Source organism: Antechinus flavipes, chromosome 1 (assembly GCF_016432865.1).
Source record: "Antechinus flavipes isolate AdamAnt ecotype Samford, QLD, Australia chromosome 1, AdamAnt_v2, whole genome shotgun sequence".
In the NCBI taxonomy this organism is placed as follows: domain Eukaryota; kingdom Metazoa; phylum Chordata; class Mammalia; order Dasyuromorphia; family Dasyuridae; genus Antechinus; species Antechinus flavipes.
Genome location: NC_067398.1, coordinates 398,065,309 through 398,092,157, shown reverse-complemented (window position 1 = coordinate 398,092,157; position 26,849 = coordinate 398,065,309). Strand labels below are relative to the sequence as shown.

The 26,849-nt window shown below is 33.4% G+C and overlaps 1 protein-coding gene across 4 annotated transcripts in view; it reads left to right on the top strand.

Annotated features, from left to right (window-relative positions):
- Positions 1–26,849, top strand: part of CTNND2 (catenin delta 2) — a 1,133,181-nt gene that overhangs the window by 440,111 nt on the left and 666,221 nt on the right. For all 4 annotated transcript variants that reach the window (XM_051969857.1, XM_051969856.1, XM_051969854.1 and 1 more), the window contains one exon: positions 4,947–5,059. In XM_051969857.1, coding sequence (XP_051825817.1) covers positions 4,947–5,059 — 113 coding nt within the window. The remainder of the gene's footprint in view (positions 1–4,946; positions 5,060–26,849) is intronic.

Here is a 26,849-nt window from a genome sequence, read left to right as displayed (position 1 = left end):
GGGGTTGATTCAGTCCTGAATAAAAGAATTCCAACCCTATTCAATTAAAGAAACTCAATTAATTCTATTCAAATTCAGCTCAAGATGAAACCCAGCTTGTAGCCAAAACTCCTATTATAAAAGAACCAATCTAAAATCCTTTCTTTGCAGAGGTTCTATGTAAAGGTCTGAAACTCTTGAATTGATGCACTGAAGTTGGACAACCAAGCACTTAAAGCTAACTACCAATTGGACAATACTCTAAAAGGATATGCTTGGAAAATGGCCCTTCCCAATCTCCTGTGTTGGCTCAATAATTGGTGTATACAGAGAATTGTAGGAGAAATTAGGGAGTGGAGTAAGACTAGCTAAGGTCACTTCTCGGGGAGAGACGAAGAGGAGGGGTCGTGGAGATTCTGCTTCCATCCACTTCACTCCTACCTCTAAAGACCAAAAATAAAGACCAAGGACTTTTGCTTATCCTGACTCCAGCTGATTCTAAAGTATCCAGGATACTAACTTGGTCTTCACAGTTCTAAACATGCCATGCTATGTCATGCTATGCCAAGGAAGCCTCTGCCTGCTGGAATAATATTCTTTTCCAGTGCTACCTTCTCTTTATCCTCACCTACTTCTATTAGAATTTCTAACCTTATTTCCCAATCCCTGTAATAAACCTCTTTTATCAATCTAGGTTTTGGGGTTTGTCAATGTCTTTACAAAGAATCCCTGCGCTACCAGAAGGATGTTCCCCAAAACTCCTTACCTTTGTGCTGAATCCCAAGGGGGTGTAAGGGAACCAAACCTCTTCATTTGGTTCCCTGAATCCCTAACCTGCCACTAGACCTTATCATTTAACTCCCTGACCACCAGAACCCCTAATCTCATTTTGGTTCCCTAAATCTAGACCTTACCATTGGTTCCCTACAAAAGGGAACCCCAAAATCTAAACCTCATCATATTTTTGGTTCTCTAAATGGGAACCTCAAAAACTAGACTTCATCTCATCAAGAGTACTTGAGATTTATACATACAATTTGTTAGAGATGAAAAATATTTAAGATCAATCTTTAATAAAATTTGATTAATTATATAATTTTAATACTTTCTTATTCTTGTGTTCTAGATAGCAATGTTACAGGTAAAGAAAAATTAATTAATAATGATAACCTGTTTATGCTCCAAAAATCACATTTATATGGCCCGTCACTTAATCATGTTAGACTTAAGTCTTATTCTGATAACTTTTGTAGCACTGAGGAATAATTGTATTTTTGCAATCTTATGCTATCCTACCAAAGTTTAAAGAGTGTACATTGTAATCTGATAAGAAATATTATCTGTTATCTCAAATGTAGTCTTTAAAAATATTGACTACAGGTTATGAAAATAGCAAATCAGGAGAGTTCTTTACCAAAATGTTGCAGGGTTTGTAATCAGACAAAAGGACAAAATTTTATATTTTTTCAAAGATTGAATAATAGTACATAAATAGAAAGCTGTCCTTGAAATCTGGAAGACCTACCTTTGATATTTGGCAGGATATTAACCTCCCAGTGCCCCAGACATTTCTTTGTGTTGAAGAACAAGTACTGATTTTCATTGGCAGATGCAGGTTTTTCATTGGAAATGCCCTATGGCAATGGGAAATCTTAGATCCTATCTCAACCCAATAATAGTTTTAGTTTATCTCTGATAATCACATTTCCGAGATAGAACGATGTATAAGCATGTGTGTGATTGTATGTGTGTGTGTATACTTACCTTCCATGGTAATTAAGTGTATTTTCATGTATGGCTGGATAAAAATCTCAATAATTCAATTTAATTCAATAAACATGTATGGAGAACCTACAACAACCATTATAGGATAAATATAAATCATTAAAGTATAAATAAGAAACAGTTTCTGCCCTCCAAGATTTATAAAACATATTCATAAATCTAAATACATATCGATAAATAAATATCAAGATATTTAAGAGATCTGTTGCAGGAATGAGTAATCATTTCCTTCTGAGGAAATCAAGGAAGCATCTCTGCTGGGTCTTGAAGAGTGAGTTCAGTTTCAGAAGTCACATGTGCAGGTGCATCAGTACTGGTAGTAAGTAAGAGCTGGATTCCAGTTATAAGGCAAACAAAAAGGCCTATGTTGAAACAAGGGGAAATATATTCATTTCTGATGCCTCTTTAGTTCTCAAATTTGCTACATATCTATAATTACTAAATTCTGCTTAAATGAGAGGAAACAACATAATGGACAGAGAGCTGATTTAGGAGACTTAGGTTCCATCTTACTTAAAGTAAGTTGTCTCAGGGCAACTCTGAAATTGTTCAGTTACAAATCAGATTAGTGTCCCCTCCTATATCAATAAAATAACATAGGCCCAATATATTATTTTACTGAAAACATGACGACATATTTCAGCCAAATATGCAGTGGGTTTCTGATTTCTTTTTGTGGATTTCTCTACTTCCTTCAAAGTACATTACTAATAAATCTGACTTAGAAAAGAGATCATAGGAAACTGCTTAAAGACCACAGTTTACTGAATATCTAGCACTACCCACCTAGTTGGTGCTGGGGACAATTCAAATTCAGATTTTCCTAACTAAGCATAGAATTCTACCTATCATTCCAGACCAATTCTAAATTGTGTGTATATTTATATATGCATATGTGGATAATTATGTATATATATATATATATATATATATATATATATATATATATATGTATAAAATTCAAATGTGCTCATTTCTAATTTTTTTCAGATAATCAATCTGTGTCGCAAAATAAGAGTGCCTGTGACTATATTTTACCATTCTTTTGGTGACATCTGAATTACTACTACTACTACTACTACTACATTTGCAATTATTATTTTCTATATTAAAATGTTAGCTCTTAGGAAATAAAATTCATGTGCATTTTACTTTATATGGGACTTGGCACAATAGGCAAATCAGCAGAATGTTACCAATAATTCTTGTAATTTAGCTTTTGCTTAATTTCTATCTATTCTTTTATCTCTCTATATTAGTAAAAATTTTATTATCCATAAAAGTTAAAAAGAGGGCCTGCTATTTAAATGAATAAAGTAGATTAGGAGGCAAAATTTATTTTAATAACTACAAGACTACTATTTCTCATCTGGATTGTTTGTTATCAGCACTGAAGAAAATGAACCAGTAATCTACACCAAAGTAATACCAAAACATTTATTTACAAAATGAAGAATTCAAACAAGAACTGGTTGCATTATTTGTATGATGCTAAATAGCTTTCTTTTTTAAAAATCAAATTGACTAGTAGCTTTTCACTGAAATGGATGAATTAGTTGAAGACATTCTCAGCATTTTGGAGAAATAGCATAAATCTAATCAGTTAGTAAACTGAATAGTATTGTTGTTTTTTTTTTTTAATTAATTTCTGGACCAAACTTTTTTCTTCTATTTGTTCCCACCTTGTATTTTATCCTGTCCCAAAATGGTACTTATTTAATTCACCTTTTCTTGAATATTTACTCTGATTTCTCACTTTCATGTTTTTGTTTATGCTTTCCCTAATGCCTTGGAATTTGCTATCATGCTCTACCTCCCATCTCAACCTTTTAAAATCTTAATCACTTTTCAAGCTATTAAGATACTACTTTTTTCCATTGTCTCATTTTTTTCATTTAGAAATGATCTTTCTATCCTCCAATTTTGCAAAGCCATTTTTGTAGTTATTGTATGTATATATGTATATAATCTTATAGTTATTTGCATCTTATCTGTTATAAAAAATAATAAGCTTTTGGTGGGAATGGTGTTTAACTCATCTTTGTGTTTTCCTTAGCACCTACACAATCCTTTGCAAAAATTGCATTTAATAAATGTTTGTTGAATTTAGTTAAAGAAACTGAATACAAAGCTAGGGATATGTTGAATCATATTGAAGAGTCTGTTACAATCATGAAGTCCTTTCCTGAAATACTCCTGGAGAATCAATGTAGATTCACTTCCCATGAAAAAGTATATTCCTTTAGCTGATTAAACTGAGAGTCTTAGTACATACTTTCTCTCTCTCTCTCTCTTTCTCTCTCTCTCTCTCTTTCTCTCTCTCTCTCTCTCTCTGTCATTTGTGAAATACCTAACATAAAAAAAAAATAGACATTTCATGAACACTATTTTCAAAAAACTTAATATCAAATGCTCACCTCCTTATTGCACAGTGAGTGTTTTTGTTCATTTATTTTGTTTTTCTGGAAAAATTAGTTCCTCTATTGCTCTGAGAAATATCAAACAAAAGGTATTATTATTTCAAAGCTAAATATGAAAATCTCAACTACAAGGAGTAAATCAAAATATAAAGCCACTGACTAATAGTGTTATGTTAGTTTTATACTTGGAAACAGTTGAGACCTTGAAGATATTGTTTTAATTATTCATTATGAAGTAAAGAAAAAATGAATTAATTTTTAACAAATCCTTTCAAATGATCTTTTTTACTTAGGAATGGCTGGAAACTGTTTAATCTTATAATTGGCAAATTGATATTTAAGAGTTTAGGTTTTTTAATTTTTTAAGATATAAGATATTATCTATTTAATCTTAACCTATATAGAAAGGTTGAACTTGTTTGTAGTATTACAAATCCATAAAGTGAAGAGAACTAATGAACCAGTTTATTTTGTTTGGGGGCATCAAATGGGTAAAGTTGTGTTAAGCAAATTTAAATGTATGTGACTAGGTTGCTTATTACTTCAGAGTACTTTATGGTATTGCCTGTCCTGAAGTGATATGTTAATGGCACACATTCAGTAATTGGTTTTATTAACCAAGAGATTTTTTAAACTTTTCACATTGTTCTCAAGAAGTATCCTGTTTCTTCACTTATACTTGCTTCCTTTTGTATGTATCCCACAATTCCTATTCTCCTCTTCACATAGCTCATGGAATGAATGTTGGTCATTTTATTTCAGGAACTACAGTTTGAAAGACTGACTCGAGAACTGGAGGCTGAACGCCAGATTGTAGCCAGCCAACTGGAGAGATGTAAACTTGGATCAGAGACTGGAAGCATGAGCAGCATTAGGTATTGTACTAACTGCTCTTTTCGCTCTTGCTGCAGTGAGTTGCCATTGATAGGAAATTGTGGTGTTTATCTTCTTGTTACACACTTGGCAGTGGGACTGAAGCATTCATTTGGATCCTGAAAAAGGCAGCTAACTGGCATGGTTTGTTACAGGCATCTGTTTTGGTGAAATTAATGAATTCAATGTATGTAGACTCCACATCATTTTGCATATGTCAATTCAGAGGAAGATTATATTTGTGACTTGCTTGAACCAGGGGGTGCCAAATTAGAATCTTCACATTTTATTATTTAAAATGATCCAAGATAAGGTCTTATTGGTGTTGGGGAAAAAATCAAGTAAAATAAAGGGGGAGATGGTACATTTTTAGAATTGTGGAGGAAAAATAATTAGCTTTTCATTTGTTTTACTGCTTTATAAAAAAAATTTCTGAAGAACAAAGTACAAAAAAGGGCACTTTAAACCACAAAAATTAGCTAAAAATCTTACATAATTACATGGCTTTGATCTTGTCTATAATAAAACAACTATGCACACACATTTGCATATATATCTTTTTATCTAAACTTGCATATTACTAGGAGGGTATTCATGTGGACTAAGATCATTGTATTAATCAACATAACACATAACTTGAGGAAAATTCTATTGTTTTATTCCAGAAAGACTATATCAGTTGTCCAATGAACATATGATAACTATTACTGTTGTAAACAACATTTTTGGTTTTTTTTTTAAGTATAACTAATAGTAATAGTCGCATCTTTCATTGAACATATATATGTACATATATATGAACACACACATATGTGTATATATATATATATTTATAATTTTCTTATTAGCTGATGAACAGTGAATAGCTATTCAAGATTAAAACCTCGGAGCCATATATTTATTTTGATAGTATTATTTTAAATGATATACCTTATTTAGATGACTAGCAGAAGATAACAAGAACAAGGAAAATGACTCAGGGAAAGGAAACTTTAAAAACATAACTTTAGCTTTAAAAGAAATGAAAAAAGGAAAGAGATATCAATCTGTTAACATTTAAATATAGTAATACTACAAACTAAAATACATGAGACAATCTAATAGCTTTTGTTTCTTTTTGTATCTTTAAAAGAAGTATTTTCAAAGATAGTTTATGAGGGGGAATGTGGCTTAATGTGAAATATAATTTCTTCTGCTTCAGTTAATTATGCAAGAGGTTAAGAACACGTGAGATGACAAAAACAATAATTTTAAAATTATGTATTTGTCCATATTGTAAGGGCCAGAGGAAAAGGAGTCATACCCAATGCAAACAGGAAATGAACAGGCTTTGCCTGAAACCCCTGGAAGTGATTTCTGTGCGTAAACAGAGACTGCCTAGTGGGCAGGAACTCTGGCTATATTGAGATTGCATCCTTAATGGGAGGCATCTCCTTCTCTGATTGGCTGTGCGTGTAACCTCATAGACTAGGGTCTTTAAGCAGTGAGGACGAGAAAGTTGACCCTTTTTCACTGTGATCTCTGCTGGGAGTAGGAACTAAAAGTGTGCAGGAGGTCAGAAGGTAGAATGTGGACACGTGAATAAAGATTCTGAGGTTGTATACAACTTCTCTCGTGCTCTTTTGTGTATCTAAACCATTTTTCTTATAAAACGATGGCCAGAGATCTCTGAAGACCTCAGACAGAGATAAGCTTGGTAAAATTGGTTTAAACACTGCAAAAGACAGTGACCAGAGATTTCTCTGAGGGCCTGGGAATTAGGAGAGACTGGCAGTAGTGAATGCAGAGTCAGCAATGTGAATTTTTGTCCTTGATCTGATGATAATCTCAATTAATGGTTAAACTGCTCAAAAAGTTGGATTATAACTCTTGACTATTTTATAGTTACTATTCTGTAGATATTTATCTTGATATTACGTTGATAACTGGAACCTATGGGCTTTCTCTTTTTTTTTTCCCCCCTTTGGTTTGTTATTTATCAATGCACTTAATATTACAACTAAACAAATTGGCAACTTTCATCATTGTACACTTGATATTGGTCTTTCTTTATTTAGCCTTTCTTTTGTTTTCTCTAATATAAATAACTTCAGTCTTTTTAATCTTAATACCATTTCACTTTTTGTAAATTCTTAATGTATATCTGTATTTTTATAGAACTCCAAAATTTGTCTCATTTCTCATGGGAAGGCATCCCATTCAAAACTTTTAGCTTTATTAATTTCTGCCATAACCTAATACTTTGTTCAGTCAGCAGAAATCTCTGAATTCATTAAGTGGTTCATTTTCAAGAAAGGAAAAAAGGAAAGAGGTAGCAATCTGTTAAAATTCAAGTATATTGACTAAAGAGGGAATGTGAGACATAATTTAATAACTTTTGTCTCTCTTTGTTTCTTTAAAAGATAGATTCTGAGGGGGGAATGGGTGACTAAAATGAATGGATCTAGTACTCTTTCTTAGACTTTTTTCCAACTGTTTTGAGGAAAAGATGAATCACATTTTTATGATTACTAACCTGAATTGCTATGTTCTTGTATTGACTCTTACATGCTTTGTGAACTTTCTAAAGTGTCCTAATTTATCTATGAGCTGCCAGACTCCACATCTTACAAAGCTTGTGTAAGATGAATGAATGCTGTAAACAGGTTGATGATGATTATTCTGACATTTGCCATAACCCAAAGATTTTTTCTTCTCTGGTGCATTGTGACCTTCTCCTTTTCTTGACTTATCTCACTTAGCATAAAAGATCAGGACTCCTTGAATTGATTCATTTTTCCTCTAAAAAATTTGCTCTTTTAGTTGTCAAAAACCAATAGAAGTATATTGATGATGTATGTGTATAGTGATAACTTTTTTTTTTTTACATATGACTAATTCTGTTTTAAATAGTGGCCAGACGCATTTTATACTTTAGGTTTGCAAAACACTTTACAGGCATTTTCTCATCTGAGCTCAACAACTTCTGTGTCTGTCATGCACAATATTTTGTGAATTCATTTGGCATATTCTTAGCACATATACTGAAATAGTTTGCTATTTCCCTCTCTAGCTCATTTTACAGATGAGGAACTGAGGCAAACAAGGCTAAATGATTAGCCCAACGTTACATGCCTGATAAATGTCTGAGGCTAGTTTAGAATTATGGAAAATCCATTTTCTTGACTCCAGAGCTAGTATCCTATCTACTGCAAAAGCTCACTGTCCTATGAGCTAATTCTCTAGGTATTATTTAAATCACCTGAGAGTGGAAGATGGTAAAATTAGCAAATCAGGCACTAGATTCAAACTCCAATCTTCCTGCTTCATTCATACATTCAATAAACATTTATTAAACACCTGGCATCTTCAAGACACTGTACTAAACCCAAGAGTACAAAAAAAAAAAAAAAAAAAAAAAAAAAAAGACCAAAGACAAACATTCCTTGTTCTTTAAGATTTCACAATCCAGTGAAGGAGACTAAATGCAAAACAACCAGGTACAAGATATATACAGGATAAGCAGGGAATAATTTAGCAGAGGAATGAAACCAGAATTAAGGAAAATTGGGAAAACCTTCCCATGAGCAGTAAAATTTTATTTGAGATTTGAAGGAATTTGGAAGGATTTGAAAGAGGCAGTATCTTGTTCAAAAAGTAGCAAGGAGACCAGTTTTACTGTTTTATAGAATATGGAGAGGTAGGTAAACTGTAAGAAGCTAGAAAAGTTGAGGGTGGGGTTTTGATGTGTATGCAAATAGTAAGTGCTTTTGAATGTTAAGGAGAAGATCCTATATTTGATCCTATTAGTGACAGGGAGCCACTGGAGTTTATTGACCAAGTGGCATATATTCAGACCTATCCTTTTAGAAAATTCCTTTGGTGGCAGAATGGAAGATAGAAGTGGGGAAAACTAGTAGCTAACAGGTCAACCAGCAAGTTATTATAGTAGTCCAGGGGTAAGGTGATAAAGATCTAGACCAGGAGGCTGGCTATGTCAGAGGAGAGAAGAGGTCATATATAAGAGAACTTATGAAGGTATGATTGACAGGTCTTGGCAACAAATTGGATAATGGGATTAGGTAGGGTGAAAGCAAATGAACAATTCAACATAACCTCTAGTTGGTTGCCTAGATGATGGTACTCTCCCATTTTCAGCACTTAATTAGGGATCTATTTCATTGTTTCCTACATGACTGCAGAACTTTTGACATATCTTTCAACTTCTTTTTATGTTGTCTGTCCCCATTAAATTGTTGCCTCCTTGAAAAAGAGGCACTGTCTTTTGTCTTTCTTATCAGCACAGTGCCTGACATGTTAAAAAACAGTTAATAGGTATTTAAAACAAAACATTTTCTTTTTATTATAGCTTTTTATTTACAAGATATATGCTTGGGTAATTTTTCGGCATCGACCCTTGCAAAATCTTCTGTTCCAACTTTTCCCATCTTTACCCCCACTCCCTCCTTTAGATCAATACATGTAAATATTTATACATATTTATAAAGTTATCTTGCTGCACAAGAAAAACTGGATTTAGAAATAAGGTAAAAATAACCTGAGAAGGAAAACAAAAATATAAGCAGACAAAAACAGAAGGAGTCGAAATGCTATGTTGTGATCCACACTCATTTCCCATAGTTCTTTTGCTGGGTGTAGCTGGTTCTCTTCATTATTGAACAATTGGAACTGATTTGCTTCATCTCATTGTTGAAGAGAACCACATCCATCAGGATTGATCATCATATAGTATTGTTGTTGAAGTATATAAGGAGCTCATTTCACCCAGCATCAGTTCATGTAAGTCTCTCCTAGCCTTTCTGAAATCAACCTGCTGGTCATTTCTTACAGAACAATAATATTCCATAACATTCATATACCACAACTTATTCAGCCATTGTCCAAGTGATGGGCTTCCATTCAATTTCTAGTTTCTAGCTACTATGAAAAGGGCTGCCACAAACATTCTTGCACATACAGGTCTCTTTGGGATATAAGCCCAGTAGAAACACTGCTGGGAATATTATTGTTCTGTAAGGAACGACCAGCACGATGAACACAAAGAGGACTGGCGAGACTTACATGAACTGATGCTAAGTGAAATGAGCAGAATCAGGAGATCATTATATACCTCAACAACGATACTGTTTGAGGATGTATTCTGATGGAAGTGGATCTCTTTGTTAAAGAGAGCTAATTCAGTTTCAATTGATCAAGGATGGACAGAAGCAGCTACACCCAAAGAAAGAATACTGGGAAATGAATATAAACTACTTGCATTTTTGTTTTTCTTTCTGGGTTATTTATACCTTCTGAATTCAATTCTCCCTGTGCAACAAGAAAACTGTTTGGTTCTACACACATATATTGTATCTAGGATATACTGTAACCTATTCAACATGTAAAGGATTGCTGGGGGAGGGGGTGGAGGGAGGAAGGGGAAAAATCGGAACAGAAGTGAGTGCAAGGGATAATGCTGTAAAAAATTACCCTGGCATGGATTCTATCAATAAAAAGTTATTTAAAAAAAAAAAAAAGAAAGAAAAGAAACACTGCTGGATCAAAGGGTAAGCACAGTTTGATAACTTTTTGAGCATAGTTCCAAATTGCTCTCCAGAATGGTTGGATGCATTCACAATCCCACCAAAAATGTGTTAGTGTCCCAGTTTTCCCACATCCCCTCCAACATTGTGCATTATCTTTTCCTGTCATCCTAGCCAATCTAAGAGGTATGTCATGGTATCTCAGAGTTGTCTTAATTTGCATTTCTTTGATCAATAATGATTTGGAGCAGCAAAAAGCAAAGTATTTTCAATTTTTGGCATGTCAAATATATTTACAGAACATTTACTTTCAGATGTCCAGTAGGCAATTGTAGAAGTGATTTTGTTATTGTTTTACATTTGTGTCCAAATCTTTATGATCTCATTTGGGGTTTTCGTGCCAAAGATACTGGAGTGGTTTACCATTTCTTTCTCCAGCTCACTTTACAAATGAAGAAACTGTGACTTTCCAAGATCATTTAGCTAGTAAGTGTCTCAGGTTAGATTTGAACTCATTAAGAGTTTTTCTGATTCCTGAACTGGTATTCTATAACACCTAATTGCCAATAATACTGAAAATCAACTGAGAAATTAAGACTAGAGAAGTAAATTTGAAAAATATCAGTTTCAGAATCAAATACCCTATTTGAACAGATATTCCTACCTCCTTTATATCTATTCATTGTATGAACAAACATGGTGTTAATAAATTCATGGTACTGGTACTGGCTAACAGTCAGTAAATTTAGATTAATTTTAACAGGGTAAGTTGAGAGCAAAAAAAAAAACTTTAAGTTCTGGTTTCTGTTTTAAGATATTGAAAAATATTTCTATGATTAAAGGCAAATACATAATTTTAATGAAAATAAAAGTGGGGGGGGGGGGTTTGCGGGGAGAATGGAGCAGCTACAGGACACAGTAAATAAATTGCCAGAATTGAAGTCAGGAGGACTCATGTTCTTGAGTTCAAATGTGGCCTCAGAGATTTACTAGCTGTGTGACCTTAGGCAGTCATTTAACTCTGCTTCCATTTCCTCATTTGTAAAATGAGATGGAGAATACACCTCAGTATTTTTGCCAAGAAAATCCCAAATAGGTAATGAAGAATCGGCCACAACTAAAAATGATTGAACAACAATAAAAAGAAAAAAAAATCTTTTTTCTAGACCTGGAAAATATTTTTCCACTGGAAAAAATTTATGCCTTAAAGTACAAGTGTAGATGCCAAGATTTGGAACTAGTGTAATGCCAGAGAAACTGAGGCAAGCTGGAGATTAGAGAGTATTTAATAATTTATTTAAAAGGGAGAGATTTACTGGGACCAAATGGATCCATGGTTTGGTCCCAGGGCTCAATGAGACTATCGTCTCCAAGAATCCAGCAAACAGTATGAGTTCTCAGTGACCTATATACACATGGCTCAGACTCAGGGGGTAGATCGAGGCAGGGTGGAGTCAGGGTGCTGAGAGCAGGAATGGGACTCTGACACGGTGAGGCAAGCCACTGAAGATAGAGAGAGGCATCTTGATAAGACGGTATCTCATATTCTGATAGTTTGGGATGGGGAGAGGCATTTTATATTCTAAAACATAAGATCTTTTATCCTTATCAAATATTCTGATAAAGAGGGAGGGGTGGTTTTGCAGGATTGAGCAGAACAGTTATAAACTGAGGCAGAACAAGTTGGGAAACCGAGGCAGGATGATTTACGGAAACTGAGTTGGGATAATTAGGGAAATTGAGTCAGGACAATAAAAGAGAAATATAGTATAATACCAGCTTGAAAACTAGATAGATGCAGAAGTATTTATATCTCTATAAATGAGAGGCTGTGTAACTTAGTAGAGCATGTTGATCTTTAAGTTAAGAAGAACTGGATTCAAGTCTTAGTTTTGAAGCATACTGTTTATGTGACTGTGGGCAAATTAGTTAATGCTTAGTATCTAAGATAACTCTTGAAGACTAGAATTTGCAAAGCAGGACCCAAAATGCATCTCTTTCTCTGCGTCTGTCTCTGTGTCTGTATCTGTCTGTCTGTCTCTCTCATTTATATACATACATATATTTATTCACATATGTATAGTATGTGTATTTATATAAATATATATACATACACTTATTCACATTTATATTTATCTACTGTTTTCATTAGTGGAGGTGGGTATCTAATTCTGAGCAGCCAAAATAGATCCTGTCATATGAGAGGATTCTAATGAGACAAGATGCAGCTACAGTAACAATCTATATTGATATAAGTTGTCCCAAAAGAATATAATTTTAAGTTTTAATAGCTTAAGCATAATTTTAAAGTCAGTCTGTAAATTTTAACCTTTAATAACTTATAACTGTACTAAGACTATTGGTACATCCTATATAACTACACATACCCCCATATATCAACATTCTAAGTACACATATACAAATGTGTGTTTTCTATATACATATAATGGCTTACTATTATTTGTTCATCTCAGGTATATTTTTGCATTGATTTGAACACATACTTAAAAAAAAAACCCACAATCAAAGCTTATAGACCTAAATTTCTATAAATACCTGAAATTTACTTTCCAAATAAAAAAGCATTTAGAAAACTTTGTGAAGCTACTATTCAACTGTCTATCTTGGTATTTTGCATTCCTTTCACTGAATGCCATTATTATTTAAAATTACAACACAAAATAACAGGAAAATCTTATCTGAGGTAATGATGCCGTTCTCTTGTGGATAAATTACAAATCCTCCAACAAACAGCATCTGGTTTTTAGACAAGAGAATGAGAATATTGAACTGCAATTTCAAGTAAACAATATTGCAATCATTGTCCAGAAGTCTTTTGTGCTGCTTTTGGTTGACTATGAAAAACAGAATAACTAAAAATGGAGGATAGTAACTTTTATTTGCATATCTTTGGAGGCTATTGCTGTGTCTAAAATTGATATCCTGCTTGATCCTTTATGAATCAAATTTCATAAGTTGGTTTAAAAAACTTTTCTTGAAATAATATTAATGTTCTACTCATGATTGAGTTCTTTTGTATGATTTTATGCATTTGGGCTTCACTGAATTCAATATAGCTGATGATCCCTTTTAGTGTCATCTGATCTTTATTGCTCAACCACTAATAGTAAACTTTGCACAGCTGAGATAGTTCCTGCGTTAACTTTAGATCTAGTTACTCCTCCTGTCATTAAGATCATGTGTATTCTAGAAATATGTCTGAGACTTAATAGACATCTTATTTATCATGACAGTGCAAAAATATTTGAGGAAAACTTAGAGGTCAATAATTCTAAACTGCCTCATTTTAGATATGAGGAAAGTGAGATATTGAAAAAATATCTTGCATTCTTTTATTCTCATCACTTCAATTCAGATATCTTACATTTTTCTATTTAATTTTTAACAATTTGTTCATGATGCTTTGCTAGCTACTGTTCAGAGTTAAACCCTCTTTGTTAGTCATAGAGATTAATCTAATCTCTTGAATTTCTCCTGGCATTACCTCCATCATGCTCTCAATTATTAAGATCCTAACCTTGTGTATGATTGAAAAAATTAAGGATATTCACAGAGAACTCCTCCTCTTTTCCTCAGCTCACTTTATTCAGATTCCCCCAAGTTTCTTCTCTAACTCTGCCCTTTATTCTTTTATCAAATAGAGATAACTTTTCTTTCCAAGACAAAAGTCTTTACAAGTACCCTTGAAATATTCCTTCTCATCTTCTCCAGAAAACTGCCTCCACCATTATTCTCTCTCTGTAATCTTCAAACTCCCTCTACCAATTCCTTTTTTGCTGCCTATGAATAAATTAGATTTGTTTTTAATAACTTCTTTAAAATAACTTGATCTACCATTCATAGTTATTATTTTATTTTATTACTCCTTTTATGGGCAAAACTTCTTGAGAAAACTATCTACAATAGATGCTTTCTGTTTTCCTTTCTATTCTTTAAAACTCTCATCTCATCATTCAACTGAAATTATCCTTTCCAAGTACAAACATTCTCTTAATTGTGAAATCTCATGGCCTCTTCTCAATATTCATCCTTACTGACCTACATGCACCATAGGATCACTTTTCCTAGTGGATATTCTCCCTATTTTAATATTTTGTAATCCAGTATCTGTCCTGTTTTCTCTCCTATGAATATGACAACTCCTTATCATTCTCCTTTGCTGGGTCTTCATCTATGTCAAGTTCACTATGTCCTGTATTTTCTTTCCTCTTTCCTATATTCTAAATTACTTGGTTATATCATATGTTCCTATGTGTTCAATTATTATGTCTATGAGATAATTCCCAAATCTATGTATTTAGCCCTTATCGCTCTCCTGAACTCCAGACCAAAAGCAATAGTTGCCTTTTGATAATATAATAGTGGATATTCCTGGAGCATTTCACTCTCCCGGTGTTCCAAACAAAATGCATTATCCCCATTCCACTCCACACAATTCTATATAATTTTGTCTTGACTTTCCTATTACTTTCCAGGGCACTATTATCTTCTTAGTCATCATTCTTAGATACTTTGTATATATGTAATTACTTACATTTTGTGCTTATCTCCCTACTAGAATGTAAACTCCCTGAGGGGCGATACATTACCTTTCTTTATATTTCTACCACTTAGCACCTTGTCTAGTATCTAATGATGACTTAGCAAATCTTGTTGATTGACTGAACTATCTGGAAATCTTTTGCAAGTTTTACCATCCACATCCTTTCATTCTAAATTTCCATCAGTATCAACCTGCTGTTTTAACAATAAAATAGCCTACTCACTCCCTTCTAAATTGGCCTCTAATTCTATATTCTTTTAAATATCTGTTGAGGAATTGTGTAGTTCAGACTTCCTCTTTTTAGTCAATTCATCTCAATCCCCACAATTTAGACTTTTTAGGCTAACTAACTGAAGCATATTTTTATTTTCATTACACATCATTATAAATGATAATTTATTGTATTATATTAATTTAACTAAGATATTTAATTAATATAATAAGATGATATAATAATGTGACATTATAAATATATAGTTTATATTTTACACACACATATATATACACATACATCCCCATAATTGTGGTTCAGAGTTCAGTAAATCATAAATCTCTTAGTAGAACTTTTGCTTAATAATTCCTAATCTTGTAAGGTCAAATATCTTTAAATATTTTAAAAATAATGGATAAAAGTGCTACTATTCCTTTGATACTAATTCTTCCGTCTATTGCAAGATATTTTCTTTGATTTATTACAACTTCTCCCACAATACATGAAAGTATTTTAAAATTATGTAGACTTGCCTATCCTTGTTCTTAAGTACATATTTAAACTGTCAGAAAACATTCTTCCTACTTACTAGATCCTTTTTAATGATAAGGTGTTGACACTTTGACATTCTTTCACCCTGATGACTGTGTTCTCCATCAAACATCAGAGTTTACTCTCTCCATGGTTTTCATAGAGCTCCTTCAATCTTCATTTTTTTTTAAAATAGCTATCTTGTTGATTCAGGCAGTGGGGAGAGGGGAAGAGAAGATGGGGAGTACATGTGTAGGTCAATTCAATCTGAATCAGGGCTCTGATCTTTTGGAAAACTTTCCCCTCTTCCCCACTATCCTATTTTTCAAGGAACCCTAAATATATGAATAATGTTTTTATTTATAGTCAGAGAACCCAGCAAGTTCCAGATGTGGTTGAAATGTTGACACATTCTCTTTGTTAAGTAAAGCAAATAAACATTTTCCAGTGCTATTCATGACCTCTAGAGAGATCAACAACAAATCAGTTGAGGGGAATTCATAATTCAGCATGACTCAATTGTCTCAGGTTCCTCTTCAAAGAAAGACATTGAACATCTAGTTTCAGATACTGACTCATAAGCTGTAGGCCCAGCAATTTAGCTATTCTGTTTTACTAGGTTAGTAGTAGATGTGGGTCCCTGCAAGGAATGACTTTCTGGTGGTTTGAGGAAGACTTATGGAAATCATGGCAACATTACCTCATACCCCCAATTTCATGCCTTTGGGAAAAAATCCTTCAGCCTCATCATTTTCTCCTTTATCTCCTTGATTTCTTCATATTCTTTTTAAACAGCCCAAACCTAGCCATCCTCTTCTCATTTCTTGTCTGCTTAGTACAGAAATTTGAGAATGAAGTGAAGGTGCTACATATGTAATGATTCATATTTGTTTCATAATGAACATTTTAAAGTAATTTAATTTTGTGATTCAATATTCACATCAAACTTATAAAAATACAACCCACTCATGCAGATGGATCCACACTATATAAGCCAATTATCAAAGTGGCTTAGTCAATGTCTGGCTATTTTTCCTTGGAAAATAGTTGAGGAGGAGTTCATGAAGAAGAAGGGGTAAGATTATTTTTCTTCTTTAAGTGTTATCTATATTTTCCCCAGGTGATGGTTTTGTCTCAACAGACATACATTGCATTAAATTAAAATTTTTCATTTAATACTTATTTGAGGCTCCACTTTAGGACTTTCTATGAGTCACTAGAGGCTAATTGGGAATTTTCATTGCTTTATTTGGGACACAAATGGGAAAAAGAACTTTTTTCCTGACACATCAATCTCACAGGTTGCCAACACCTCACCAGGCTATTGCTAACTGGCTGACTTACATTTATCAATTCCAGAATTTCCTTATTATTTTATTTTCTCCAACCATAGAGAATTTATAGGGGTAACTGGGTGCAGTCTTGATCACAGAATGATTTGAGCCAATATGTTCAGTTTTGTATATAGCAAGGCAATCAATAGAATGGGAGTGTTGAAATAGAATCTGGTGGGACATCTGTTTACCTCTTTTCCTCTCCAGTGAATTTTGGGACAGAAACTTTGAAGTGACTTTTCCCTTGGTAGTTTTACATTTTTCACAGTGCAGCTAAAAATTAAATTTTTTGTCTGTATACTTACTTAGAAAAGCCCTTAAAATCAGCTCTCAAATAAACAATATAAATACCAGAGACAATGAGACAATGATTTTTTTTTTTTTTTGCATGCTATCCACTCCAATAAAGCCAAAATATCTCCTAGGAGGATCCTGAATGCTTTCCATAAAAGTGAACTAAAAGATTTCATCATGACTAATTCATTTTATCCTTGAAATTGATCTCCTTTTTGGCAAAATCAAATCACCATTCTAGCCTATGAATAACCAAGTCAATAGAAAATTGGAGGGCAAAGTTATTGAGTGTTTGATGATTATAATAGTATTGTTGAAAAATGTATTTTCCACCACCATCTTTCTAGTTCTTAGACATTTTTAATTTTCATTCACATATTTCCTAGTACTTAATGAAAGTAATGAAAGACATCTTTCTCTTACAGTATTATATCATTCTCTGTATGTGTCTCTCTATTTCTTTATTCTCTTTTTCTGTCTCTGTCTCCTCTCTCTCTCTCTCTCTCTCTCTCTCTCTCTCTCTCTCTCTCTCTCTCTCTCTTTCTCTTTCTCTCTCTTTTTCTCTCTCTCTCTATCTCTCTGTCTGTCTGTCTCTTTCTCTCTCTTCCCCCGCCCCTCTCTCTTTACCCCTTTCTCTCTGTCCCTCTCTGTTCTGTCTGTTTTTGTCTTTGTCACAAAAATTAATAGTCAATGTACTATATGTTAGAAACTGAATAAAGTGGTGATGCAAAACCAAAACAGAAATAAACAATTAAAAGTCCCTGTCCTCAGGGAGTTAATATACACATAAATAAACATTCACGTCCATGTACATACACGTACATGCACACACATAGTCATTAGGGAAATCTTTTGCATTGTATTGTATAATATTGGCTTTGGTAGAGCATTGGTCCTGGAGTCAAGAAATCCTGAATTTAAATCCATCCCTTTGACTGGACATGTTATTCAACTGTTGTTGTTGTATTATTTTTTTTTTTTTGCTTCAGTTTCTTCATCTGTAAAATGGGGATAATAATATCACCTACCTCCTAGGATTATTGTGAAAATGAAATGAAATCATACTTGTGCACAGCACACTGTGCTGGAACATAATAGCAGTTGTATAAATGTTAGCTAGCAGTACCAGTAATAGTAATAGTAGTAATTTATCTTGGTTTTACAGAGATATGGGGAAAAAAACTGGGAACCAGAAAATGTATTGTTTTGGACAGATTGGTATGACCTTGAAACACTGGAAGTATTGAATACCATCTTGCCTCCATTCTTGTACTCATAGGCATTTTAATTTATGTATATTTGGTTTCATATAAAACTGTTGTTTTTCAGTCTAATATAATAGAAAGATAACACATCATAATCACTTCACATAGAGTATGTTCTTGAATATTTATAGGAGACTCATAAAAATTAATCCCTTAAAGTAGATTCCTTAAATTATTTTGAGTTTAAATTCAGATTATCTTACACAATAAATACTCCCCCTTTTTTGTTTAAATATCTTACTTTGACAGGTTTCTAAATAATATAAAGCTGTGCTTCTTTCTAAAGTGATTTTTAATAAAAAAAAAAAACCCTGTGCATGATCAGTCAAAATATATATTCTATGCCAAATATGATTTATTGGTCTTATATGCATCAATAGTCAAATAAGTTTTCTTCAAAATTATCTTCAGTGAATATTGCAAAACAATGTTTTACGCAAAATATGAATCAAATAAATGCTTAGAATCCCTTAGAGCCAAGGGAAACAAGATAACTGTCGGCACATAAAGAACTGGCACATGGAACAGGAATCAGGCTTGTTCTGCAGCTGGGTAGTACAATAGGTAAGAGTGCTGCTTTAGGAGGCAAAGAACACCAGAGTTCAAACCCTGCCTTATGCAATTGCTAGCTGTATGACGGGAGAAGCCCCTTATGTTCTCTCATCCTCAGTTTCATCATCTCTAAAGTAAGGATAATAATAGTACCTGTCTCACAGACAGGTTTTAAGGATGAAGTGAGATAACATTACTGTGCTAAATATGTTATAGAATGTTAGATATTATCATTACATTTATGATGACGTTTTGCCCTAGACAGCAGAATTAAGGAGAAGTGAATGTGATTTTCAAATGTGGATTTAAATGTAAGGGAGGAAAACATATTCAGAAATAGTAGATTTTTATACATTGTACATTATTAAGTGGAAATATTTAATATTCTTCAAATGGAATGACCAATTTTGGAACACAGTTATAGAAAAGATTCTTGTTTAGATACATGATGAATTATATCATCAAACTCACATTTTGTGATTTTTATGAGTTTTTATTTTCTTTCCTCTTGTTTTCTGTTTGAGGGAATATTGGAGTGAAGTCCTTCAAATGGGGAGGGAATGGCCTACCTCTTATATATTAAATTCTGTAAATACAATATACCAAATTTATAAATTTGCTACATCTTCTTACACAAGTACGCCAAAACCCATTTTAATTTATAAATATTTATTAAATAATGACCTTATCAAAGTTAAAAAGGGCTGCTACAAACATTTTTTGCACATGTAGGTCCTTTTCCCTTTTTTATGATCTCTTTGGGATACAGGCCAAGTGGAGACACTGTTGGGTATATACAGTTTGATAACATTTTGGGCATAGTTCCAAATTACTCTCCAGAATGGTTGGATCAGTTCACAACTTCGCCAACAATAAATCAGTGTCTGTTTTCTCACATCCTTCCAACATTCATCATTATCTTTTCCTGTCATCTTAGGCAATCTGAGAGGTATATCACCTTCTTTTTCTTGAGAACCATCCACAAAAAAAGAGGTGTTTCCTTGTGCAAGTGACATTGTAGATCCTTCATGTTCTTGATAATATGGGTTATGTTTGTTCCGTTAAACAAAACAGTTATTAAACATTTCCTATCATCAAAATACTGAAGATAAAAAGATGAAAAACATAATAGGCCCCTTTCAAAAATGAAGTATAATCTGATAGGGAGGATATGATATATACAAAAAAGTACAAATTTTGTATAATATTAATTACATAAAAGAGGGCAAGGAGAAGTACCTGAGAGATTCAAGGAGAGGATCACTTAATAGTATCTAAGAGATGCCATTTGACTTGGAACCTAAAGAAGTAGGAGGCCATCATTAGGAAGAAATGGTAGAGAAGTACTAGTCCAAAATAGGAAGCAATATCCTCAAAAGCATGAAGGTAGAAGGAGGTAAGAGACCGGAAGTTTAGTTGTAGAATCGGTTGATTTCAAATGATAGAGAACCTTACATGCCAAACTAACAAATTTATATGGAAATCAAAAATGGTTAACTGAAATTTTGAATAAAGGAAGAAAGTGGAGAGATTAGTGCTCTTAAAAAATAACTTACTGTAAACATCTTCATTTTTCCTTGGATTCTAATCTTTATACTGCATTCCTTGAATTTTTGGTTTGTGAGCATTTTAAGAGATTTGAAGTTAATAGCAGATAGATAAACAATATTGAGATAAATATTTTTATAGGTAAGTCATAATGAAATTCAGAACAAAGAGGAAGTATGACATAGTAGGAAAACCTGAAGCTAAGAAATAGGATAAATGTAAATTCTGCAACTAGTGAAATAAGTGAATGAAGGCAAATCACTCATTTTTTCAGGTGTTCATTTTCTTCCCTTGTATAATTTGGGGATGATACTAGATTGTTTTCAACCATATAATTCTTTTTGTCTCACTTATTTCTAATATAGTCATATTCTTAATAGTTAATGATTATTTTTAAAAAGAGTGGTATATTCACTTAGTCATTAGTGAACTGAGTTAAGCACATAGTGAGGGCCTAAAGCCAGTAAAAAATGGGACACTTTCCAAGAACTATGTGTTTGTTTGTTTTAACATTAACTAATAACATATTCCTCATTTAGAAAAATATTTTTGAAAAGAACGTTTCAAAGCAGATTTGCATATACATTTCAAAAATAGATTTTTCTAGACACTCCAGTACAGCCCAAAGACAAGTATCCTTTTCAGTCTGTGGAAAAGATGAAAAACAACACTTTTCCACAGAGTGTGATTTATTCTGACATAATTATTTTAAACATTTTAGGGTAGTACTTTGCATTGTGATTTTTAAAAAGGAAACAAGAAAAATGAAAGAGAATGTCTTTACACTTATCAGCTACACATGCACGCAGAATTTGCTGAAAGAGAATATTATTTTTACATTAAAACCTACTTTGTGCCACTCTAGGCTGCAGAAGAGCTATTCACTGATTATGTATTTGAAATGATGACGGATTATAAAAAATAAAATCACACATTTCCCTTTTATAAGTATAATGTATGTATAATCCTGGTTGTTTTTCCCAACACATGCCTAAATCTGATCTTCTTTTAAACAGGTAATGATAATATCATAGAGTTTAAAGACCAAGGGATTGGTGTCAGCTCTCAATACAGATGATTTTTGACTGATTTGTTCTTGTCAGGAATATGGTAGTGTACCAGCTACAGCCTTCTCAAACATCTGTTTGCTCAGTAGTGAAGGAGCTGAGTGAGCTTAAAATTATGTTGCACATTGCTGCTCAAGGTTTTATACTAACTTGAGTGTGTGAATCTCAGCAAGAGATTATTAAAGAAATCTGTCCAAGGAATTGACTGCCAAATTGACTTAAAATTTAACAATGAATATCTCTCTAAAGCATGAGTGAAGTTGCACACCTGTGGATAGCTGATTGTCACTAGTGACAAGACTCATTTGTAGTAATGTTGTTTAATTCTTTCAAAACACATTTTTATGTCTCCTTTTCATTAATACCCAAGAAATAGGAATGACAATTAAAAGAAGCATGATGCAATACAAAATACAGGGCCAATATACAAAAGATGTGGGCTCTGGTACCACCTATTACAGCTGTGTCCGTGGGCAATTAATTTTAGTTTTGTGAACCTCAGTTTCTTGTTGTGTATGATGGGTATGATACCAACGGCTGCCTATTTCAATGGGTGCATTTCAAGAAAAAAATTAAATAATTCATTTAAATTAACTAATTTAAAATTAAAATTAATATACTATTCCTTTCAGTTATATGAATAAAACTTATTTCTTAATTAACACATTATTATTATTAATTGACTATACATATTTGTAACAGATTTTGTTTTTCTTGGTTTTTCAATGTGTGGGAAGCAGAAGATAGTACAGAGAGAATTTGGAACTAAAAATAAAATTGAATTCAAAATATATAGTTGACTATCTCAAGCAAAAAAAAAAAAATCGGAAATATTATTTTACATGGACTCAGAAAATATTCCATGGGGCTTTTAAAGAGACTTCTCTTTCTTTTCAGTCATGGTATTGTCTAATATCTTTGTGACATTATAGATGTAATATATTACAGCATTGTAAATATTATGACACAATTCATTAACTCTGTTGATTTTATTTGAATTGTACAAATTATAAAATACACAAATCCCCTGGTCTTCTAGCTGAATGTCATAATTAACTTCATGTGCCCATGATTCTGGTGTATTCTATGGGAATACATTTCAACTAAGCAGTACTTGATTATTTTGTTACTTGTTTGCTAGAGAATCCTAATTCTAGAGAAAGACAGATAGCAATAGCTAGTGCTCAGTTAATATATTTAAGTATTACAAAAGGCTAGCTATGAGCAGAAACATAATTTTTTTCTTTTTATAATTAACTTGCAACTTTTAAGACTAATTCAGTTTGGGGGAGACCTAAGAACACAGGGCCACATGGCAAAGAAAAGCTTGTAACAGAGATCCAAAGATCCTTTCATAAACCCCTGTGAATGGAGAAACCAGACTACCACAATCTTATCACTGGGCAGTCTGCAGAAATACTAGGATCTTAGTGATAAATTATACTCTCTCCTTACTCCTATTTTGACTAAATGTTAAGCACAGTAGGACCTGTGCCACTTTGGAGTATAAGGATTATTAGTACCTCACAAATTTGAGTGCTTTGAATAAAGCAAAGAATTGAACTTCTATAATGTAAAATGGTATTATTAGAGTCATATACCAAATGAAACCAAGATTGGACAAAGTCATCTGAATGATTGTATGTATAAAATCGTCCCAGTTTTGCAGGAACTTTATAATGAGATTTATTATTATTATAATTATTAATTAATAATAAACAACACTGAAGTCTTATTTTATGTCTGTTTATAGAAATGATAACCCAACCTTTCCATTGCTGTTTGCTAGTATATTCACACATTGTACTGAAGTGTTAAATTATTAAATACTTTGATTATGTCTGATCTCATCAATGTCTATATACCATCCACCAGTACAAATTGCAACCCTTTCATGCCTTTTTATCTTTGACCTTTTTCCATATTCTTCTATGAATCTTTCTTAGGGGTCAAATGCAATGTGCCAGAGAATTTCTTCTAGATCTCTTGATATTACATGGGTACCAGTCTTTTCCCCTTGCCATGTGGCCACCTCCACTTCTTCTCTGGGCATAGACCTCTTTAATGATCTACTGCATAATTCTTGCTTTATAATGTACTGTAGCCTATTCACACCTGCCATGTTCTTTTCCATTGTTTTCTGTGAGACTGACAAATTTAATTCTTAAGAGACTGTAGTATTTCCTGACTATCAGACATATGACATGACCAGAAGAATATTGTTATTAAAAAATGAGTTTTGTTTTAGGCAGATGCTTGGGATCATTAAAAATGGAAAATTATCCAAAGAGAACCCAGAACCTTCTCTTTAAAATATGAAATACTAAGATTAAATACAAGTATATGAGAAAGGTCTTGTGAAAATCATGACAGGAGAAAGATCTTCACAGAACCTTTCACATGTATTTAGTAGGTAGCTCATAGAATAATGAATACAATACTGAATTGGAGTCAGAAAGACCTGAGTTCAAATTTGTTTTCAAACACTACTCTATGACCCTGTATACTTACCCTCAATCTGCCTCAGTTTCCTCTACCTTGCAGTTGGGAGGAACAAATGAAATAAATATTTGTAAAAATTCTTAGTACAATGCCTGGCACACAGTATCAATACTTATTCCTTTAAATTTACTAAGATAAATGTATTGTTCAGGTCTGAGGCCAAAACATGCCCTTCTGGCTATTGCTGTTGCAACAAAATACTACCCAAAATCTGAGTGAGTCCTTAGTTGGGAGCAAACAGATCCTGTGCTGATTTCAGCTATTGTGACCTGATAACTTTGTGCCACCATGGTATATCCACAGACCACTGTATTTCACCACAGACCACTGTATTTTACTGTCAGCTTATGGATGCTACTTAACAAGTGTCTCTGTTTTTGGCCTTGAAATTTTCAGTTCAGGAATCTTAAACACCCTCCAGTTTAGGGACAAACTAATCCACTTTTCCAAAAATTTCTTTAACAAATGAAAAGACTGAGGGAATTATAATTAGCAGAGAAAGCCCAAAGCACTGATAAGATTGTTACTGAAGCTAGTTAGGAAGGGAACTGATAGGATCCTCTCTGTCTTAAGTAGGTCTTTTGTTCAAATGGAGTCCTTCCCCTCCTGCTCCTGCCTCTCCCTCAGGTATTTGGAAACCCCACCTTAGAATATACAATCAAAAAGCCAAGTTATAAAGTCAAAACACCCAGGGTTAAATTTCCTCTCTAAATCTTTCCATGGACTATGCCATCTTTGCTAAATCCCTTTCAGGATTAGCCCACCATGGGAGTCCTGTCTCATGGTGAATTATATTTGGGTGCTAAATCTCTTTTAAGGTTAGCCCATCAGTCAACAGTGTAATACCTTTTCTCTGCTAATCCCCTTTTGGGGTTAGTCTGCTAAATTTTTCTGTGGATTTAGATAGCCAGTTAATGTTATACTCCTACTTCAAGAAATAATCTCTTTCTCCTGGTTAATTATGAGTTCCACTAGGGAAGCACCCCAACTTTTCTCAAGAGCTTTCAATAACTCTCATTTACCTTTAAGATAAGATAGAAAGTACTCAGTAACATTTATAGTCCTTCACAATCTTGCTCTGGACTTATTACACATCACTCCTTTTTACACATTCTGATATCCAGGCAAGTCTGACCAACTTGATGTTCTCAAACTCTGTATCTCATCTTTTGAGTCCATGTTTTACATGAAATTCTATTCCTCCTGGTATTTCTATTTTCCTTTGAAGCTCAAATCTCAAACTGCTTCCCAGTTTTGTTTTGGGATTTGTTTTTTCCTGTTTTCTTTTATAGTTAACTGCTTCCAATTTTCTCAAATTAACCTATATAAATTTACTTTTCTTCATTTACCTCTTACTCCCAATTGAAAGTAAAATAATTGAGGGCGGGGACTGTTTTCATTTTTGTCTTTATATCCCAGTTCTGTAATGCTGGAAAAACTGAGGCAAGATAGAGATTAGAGAATATTTAATAATTTATATAAAAAGGAGAGATTTACTGGGACCAGATGGATCCATGGTTTGGTCCCAGGGCTAAATGAGACTATCATCTCCAAGAATCCAACCACCAATGTGAGTTCTCAATGACATATATATATATATATATATATATATATATATATATACACACACATGGCTCAGACTCGGGGTAGACTGAGGCAGGGGTGGAGTCATGGTGCTGAGAGCGGGAATGGGATTCTGACAGAGTGGGGAGAGCCTCAGGGGAGGAAGATGACATAATAGGGGGAGGCACCCCAGACATGGGGAGAGTCATCTTCATAAAATGGTATCTGATATTCTGATAGCTTGGGATGAGGAGAGGCATTCTGATATTCTAAAACATAAGATCTTTTATCCTTATCAAATATTTTGATAAAGAGGGAGGGGAAGTTTTGCAGGACAATTATAAACTGAGGCAGAACATTTAGAGAAATGAGTCAGGGCTGGGTCAGGATAATTAGGGAAACTGAGTCAGGACAAAAAAAGAGAACTGTGGCATAACATTCCACACTCTCTCTTCTGAATATTCAAATCATTGAATTACCTTCCTCTAATAGGTCTTAGCACTATAATTTTGAACAACCCTATGTGAAGCAAATAAACCAAAATAAAACTAGAAAAATGCAAGGACTTATGGCAAGGACAAGTCTCTTCCTGATAACCCCAGTTATTAGCATAAAAACAGCATTCCTCATTTAGGGAGGCACACAGGTCTCCGTGTTGCAGAAACAGCAGGTCCTCTGCAGTTGAGGAGTATCTCAGCCAGAGAATCTAGTTTAAGATAGACAATTCATTGTGCGTTAGGTCTATGGACATTTGTGCATTTAATTCAGCCTCTGCTTATACAGGGAGAAGCAGTGCTCAAGACAGTCCTGCTGCCCATCCTAAGAGGGACACCCCAAGT